The 6,752-nt window shown below is 28.0% G+C and overlaps 1 protein-coding gene across 1 annotated transcript in view; it reads right to left on the bottom strand.

The window, feature by feature from the left end:
- Positions 1 to 6,752, bottom strand: part of LOC107447028 (DNA-directed RNA polymerases I, II, and III subunit Rpb8) — a 49,653-nt gene that overhangs the window by 26,300 nt on the left and 16,601 nt on the right. The window contains exon 2 of the mRNA XM_016061844.3: positions 420 to 503. Coding sequence (XP_015917330.1) covers positions 420 to 503 — 84 coding nt within the window. The remainder of the gene's footprint in view (positions 1 to 419; positions 504 to 6,752) is intronic.

Genomic DNA, 6,752 nt, shown 5'->3' with positions numbered 1-6,752 from the left:
CAGCGGTTCTTAACCTATGGGTCGCGACCCAAAATTGGGTCGCGAAGCATATTTCTTGGGTCGCGCTGAGTCGAACCAAAAAAGTTAGTAATACACCAAATAATAAGTAATACCAACACCTCCTAGAAGAAGTCATTGTGGCTTACTCAGCCTAATTTTGACTTTTTTTTGGGTCGCGACCTGAACATATTTCTCAAATTTGGATCGCGGCTTAAAAAGGTTAAGAACCACTGCTTTAAACCTCTAAAAGCTTTAAGCTTCATTGATAAGTGTGAGAAATCGCATGATCTAAACACTTCTGAAGTTATAAAATGATTCTTTAAGTATTTCTTAAGAAATATGAAAAAATGTATTAGTAAAGAAGTGCTTCCATTATTTTGTCCACCCCCTGTACATGAATCAAATAACAATGTACATACCTAGCTCCATGGGATACACTTGTATGTTAATGTCCAAAATTAAGTCCATCTTGAATGACTCACTTTCACAGTGCAATCGACTGGCTGTAAGTAAATAAAAAGCAGCATTTAGAAAGCAATTAGTTTATTTATAAAGTTAAAAGTTAAAAGCAGTTAAAAGCAGCACCAAGCATTATATTATATTAGTTAAAAGCAGCACCAAGAAATAAATAAAAAAACTTTTAATGTATAAACCTCATTTTTTTTAATAGTTAAACATTAGATTTCTGTAAGGACTGATTATTTTTAATTATTATTTTAGGTATAGCATGTATTTTAGTATTAAAAATGGAAAATATGCTAATTAACAAACTAACTATCTATGGCAATCACTTAATTTTTTAAATGAGCAAAATTTCAAACAATGGTAAATTTGCTAAAAAAATGATTTTGTCTTGATCTAAATACATTTAAACTTGAACATGAATACAAAATTTATCTATAAAAACAAAATAATGAGTCTGTGCGCCTGTCCGTGAGTGCGTCTCTCTTAAAACTCCAGAAACGTTGTGGTAACGATTTGAAATTTAGACTGCAGCTTCAAAGGACAATTTCAGCCTTCGGCTCTAAAATTCGTTTGAAATTTTCATTAGAATTCTCGGAAGAGCTATTTGAAAAATGAAATTTTATCATGGGTAAAACGTTAGCCTCAGATCAAAAGCAGCGACACAAAATGTAATACAAAATTGAAAACCTAAAACAGTGGCGGCGTTTACGATTTTTTAATAAAGAGAGATATTCAATAAATTCTAATAGACATACAATTTAAAATAAAAAAGAACTTTTGATATTTTTTTTTTAATTATAATTTTAAAGAAATTTTTTCACTGTTTTTTTCAGAATAGTTTACACTTTGCAAATAAAATCATTGTGAACAAGTATTTCGAGCTCGAAGGTGAAAAAACGAAAAATGAAGTATTTATAGAAAGCAAACTCAAATTTTTTTTTTCTCCATTTTGAATCAAACTAATTATCTGCTTTCATCTCCTGAATAAGAAGCAAACAAAGTTTGCCCAATCGTGGATTTAAGCTGAAAGAAAAGTTTCGAAACTTCTAAAAATACCGGGAAAAGGAAGTTTTACAAATGCAAAAATAAATTTCAAAATAATCTACAGAAAAAATATACTATTTAGAAGCAATAGGTACATTAAAAAGATAGTTGTTTTATTTATAGTTGATTTGTTAAAGTTAGATTGGATTTTAGAGAAACAAAAATGCTCACCAAATCGATAAAAAAATAATTCTAGGAGTGAGCTATAGGCGCATTCAATAACCAGGCAATTAACAGATTAGATCAGTGATTCTCAACCTTTTTTTGTAGCTGCACACTTTTAACGATTTCGAAATTTGACGGCACACAATGAAAAAAATTAGTTTAAAAGTTGTTTACTTACCTATAATAATCTGTGTTGAATAGTTCGTGATAATAATTTTGAATGTGAAATAAAATAATATGTACTACAAAGGCACGTTTATAAAGGGATTATTTCTTTCGACTAATTTTTAATAGTCAGTAACAGTTATGTTTTTTTCCTAGTTATTATGTTAGCTTGTTTTCTATAGTTATTAACTGTTGTTTTTTTTTTTTAAATTCTTATTTTTTTGTGATTTCTTATAAACTAGTTAATTTGCTAATTATTAATTGCTAGCTTATTTTTTTGTTAGTTATCCTTTGTTAATTTGTTTTTATAACTATTAATTGCACAGCTTACTTTAATGATTAGCTTTTATTTCCGTTTGAAAGTTAATATTTAGCTTGATTTCCTTTGCTAATTAATAACTTTAATAGTCATTAAATTTCCTACTTATTTCAACATTTTTTAAAATTGTGTGTCGCAATAAAAAAAAATGCATTGTAATTTTTATTGTATACTTTCTAATATTTGGCGGCACACCAAAGTGCCGCTGCACAGTGGTTGAGAATCACTGGATTAGATGATAAAAGGCGTTGCAATGACGTTACACATTGTAAATACTCAATGCATGTGTAGTTATTGACAGCGAAATCAAAGTATGTTTATCATTGGCATATAATAATAAGTTTTATGCCGATTATAATAGGTTAGTTAGTAATTATAAACTTTTTCAGAGCAAGAACCATTGATGGTTTAACCACGAATGGTGAAATCAAATCTTTGTAATGAGTCATAAGTTTTCAAGATAAAGTAATAATATTTAAGTTTAGAGGGTCCAAGTTAAGAGAATTTCAAAAATTACTTAATTTTGATTCAGAAAAGTGTCATAATTCTTAATCCAATAACGGACTCTCCACATAATATTATTATATCGCAAAAATTGCCCCTTCACTTAACTTTAAAAAACGAAGTCAATGACAGGTACAAACGAGTACTGCAACCTTCTAGATAGGTTAAAAGTCGCAGTTAACGCATTTACATGAAAAACAATAAGGAATAAATATACAATGAACAGATAAAAATTAAAGACACTGAATCGAGAAAAGAATTTGAGATCCACAGCCTTGCCCAAAAACCACTTTTTTTTAAAAAAAGAAGAAAAATAAAAAAACTTTAAATCTATTCTAATTGTGAGGAAAGGGTTCGTTGTAGATTTAGTAAAAATGATATGAAATACTTTTTAAATCGAAAAATATCTTGCCGTTGAACTTGAGTTTTAGAAATTTAATTCGTAAAAAGAAATTTTCTTAATAGATAATAGAATATTGGTTCGAATAGATATAGAGAGGTGCCCCATTGGACACAATAAGTAAAAGAGTTAAAAAATAAAAAAAATATTCGACCGAACAATGTTTTAATTCACGTTATATACTTACAATTCTCAATTTTTTTTTCAAATAATAATAATTTTTTGCCGTGTTGTAAAAATCTAACTTAGGAAGAAAAAAAAAACGAATATGTTGAATGATTTCTATTTTAATTATCGATTTTTCATCAAACTTAATGATTCGAGAGCTTAACCTCAGCTAAAGTAATTAATTTTTGCAATATTTTAAGTTACAAAAATATCTTATACTCTACTATTCACTTTTTTTTTTCTAATATTATTAAATGATGTAACACAAAATAATTATTAAAAATTTATTTTTGCATGGAACTATCTTTGGATAAACAAACTGTCCATTGCGTACAAAAATGTTTTAATTAGCCAGAAAAGTTCACAAGATATGTCGAAAAACGTAATTGTCTAAATTATTGGGACCATATTTTTCAGATTTTTATTTTATTTCATAACCGGCTTTAAACATCAGACCCAATCCGCAGCCTCATAGTTTTGAAACCCAATTCAGAAAATAAGGGAACTCCTGGATCGAACATTGGGACTAACTTCGCGGAGGACTTTTAGACGGAACTAGCCCGCATTTGTGTTACACGGAATAAAATCCACCAAAAACTTCTAACGGCTAGCCCAACGACAAGGGGATTCTACTTAATACATTTTATCTCAGCACTGTGATCGTATCTGATTTCGTAACTTAAAATATCACCTGGACAACTTAAATATCACATTTAATGCTATGATTTCGAAAAATTAAGATTAAACCAAGTACGTTAATTTTCAAACAGTCCAAATAAATGGTGTTAGAGTTGTATAGTATTACATTTTTTCTTGACTGAAAATGATTTTAATTATCAGTTAACAAGTCATAAAATTTGATATATGATGTATAAAAGTTAATTTTATGATTTTTATCAATTTACGTGCCTAAAATTGCTCCCTAGAGTATATATATATAGGTTCAAAATGAAGATAAAACAAAGGAAAATTAGACATATGATGAAAAAAAAGGGGGGAAGGAAGAAAAAAATAATAAAAAATTACAAACAACTGGGGGAAAAAGATAAAAAAAATTTTAAAAAAAACGCAAAATAAAAGATATAATCTTTTCATCAGCCCACACGATTATATCCGCAAAAAAGAGTGCTTTCTGATATTGTATCAATATTGCCAAAGCAAAATATATTAATACAATAGTGTGAGGAGCACTGAAAAAATCTCTTTACAAAATTACAACAAATAAAATAGAACACAAAAAGTAAAAATAACACGTAAAAACAGAAAATAAAATAAAAGAAAAAGAAAAAGCAGAATAAAACATAGATGAAATATAAGTTTCATCATTTTCTCTAACTACTTAAATAAAATTATTAACAATATTTCTAAAGAAGGTTTTTCTTGGATTATCGCTAATAATCAACCGATTTTAGAATTTATTAAACATAATAAAATTAATTCTAGTGAGACTTTTGATTTCCAGAATCTTTTCAATAGCATTCCCCTTTCTCAAGTAAAAGACGTCCTTTTGAATTATTACGATGATTTCAAAATTATTCTTAATAATTAATTTTAAGATTAATTAAGATATTCTGATTAATTAATTTTTTATCTTTTTATTAATTACTTTAAATAATGGGAAAAAAATTTTTTATTCAAATTGATGGAATACCACATCAAGGATCTAATTTTTCATCTCTCTTAGCTAACTTATTTTTGCACTATTATGAAAAAAATTATACTTTTAATATTAAATTTATTTTTAGATTTATTGATGATTTAATTATCTTTAATATTCAAGATTATACAATTTTATTAAATAATATTTACCCCGAGGAATTAATCTTGCTTCGTAATCATGATGATAATATTAATTTTTTGGATTTGGATACTATAAAAGAAGAAAATATCTGCTCTGTCGATTTATACGATAAAAGAAATGATTTTAACTTTAATATAAATAAACTTATTACTTGGAATCCTAATGCTCCTAAAACCATCGATTTAAATACCATTTTTAATCAAATGAATAGAATTAAAAGACTATGTAGTAATGTTTATTTATCCAAAAAACAAATAGACAAACTCCTTCAAAATTTGATAAAATAAAAATAAAAAACAATAGATATAATTATATTCTATAAAACTATGGAGTTAATTGCATGTTATTATAAATTTACTAAAAACTTCTTTGTTAATTTATATAATTTTTACCATGTGCAAATCCATTTCAGGCAAATCCGTGGCTAAAAATATGTGCAAAACGGGCAATTCATGTTTCTTTCTCTCTCTCTATTTTTACCCCTTTTCAATAAATGTTAACTTTCTAAAATCATTAAAATTGAAAAATTAAATATCAACCGTATTAATTATAAACTTCCTTAAATTATAGAGTATAATGAAGTAATTAAATTCTATATAAATCATAGGGTTAATAGTATGTTATTATAAGTAAATTTACTATAAACTACAGTTACTATTACTATAAACCATGTTATAATTTTTAACATGCGCAAATCCATTTCAAGCAAAAATCTGTGGCTAAAAACGGGCAATTCATGTTTCTTCCTCTCTCTCTTTCTTAAATAAATGTTAATTTTATAAAATCATTAAAATTGTATAATTAAATATAAACCTTATTAATTATAAACTTCTTAAAATTATCCAGTATAATGTTACCTTGACATATCCATTTTCGGGGCAAGCTTTGGTAACTAACAATTCAAACACGCTTCAGTACTGTAGTAAGAACGTGCTATAAAACAAAATCCCTTTTATTTACGCTTTTACCCCAATTTTTTGTTTCTGTATTCATATTTTGGTCCCGCAGTGGACTGATCGTTAAGACACGGTTCCCAACAGATCACCGAAGTCAAGCATCACTGGCTACGGTTAGTGTGCGGGTGGGTGACGACGTGGATCAGCCTGCGTAGGGACCGAGGGTGTGCGGTATTGGTCCTCGTTAAACTGTTCTACCGTAAAGTGCTCGACTTCGCGTGCAGGTCGTCGGGCTACCAAAGCGGGGGTGCCATCCCCTCTGCAGAGGATCAAAATTGTGATGGCATGTCTTCGGATCATCCTCAGGGATGCTTCCCAGACCGTCGCCAATAGCCCATAGTGCAGCTCTAGTGCGACGTAAATGAACAACTGTATTCATATTTTGTAATCGGGCAATCTTATTACGAAAATATTTTAAATCATTCTTGTAAATTTTCCCGTAATTGTAAGTTCATTTGAATTCGCTACTTGTTTTGTAGATTTCGCTTTGTGCTTAATTTTTTACTTTTTTTTAAAAAACATTTTATTTTCTGTTTTTTACGTAATATTTAATACTTAACGTGCTCTGTTTTGTTTCAAAAATTTTTTTAAGTGCTCCTCACACTACTATATTGATAAATTTTGTTTTGACTATTTTGATACAATATTAGAAAGCACTCCTTTTGGCGGATATAATCGTGTGATCTGATGAAAAGATTATATGTTTCTTTTTTTTCCGGTTTTTTATTGAAATTCTATTTATTAGGCTATTTTATTTCAATAATA

Source organism: Parasteatoda tepidariorum, chromosome 1, assembly GCF_043381705.1.
Source record: "Parasteatoda tepidariorum isolate YZ-2023 chromosome 1, CAS_Ptep_4.0, whole genome shotgun sequence".
Classification (NCBI taxonomy): Eukaryota; Metazoa; Arthropoda; class Arachnida; order Araneae; family Theridiidae; genus Parasteatoda; species Parasteatoda tepidariorum.
This window is presented reverse-complemented; position numbering and strand designations above follow the sequence as displayed.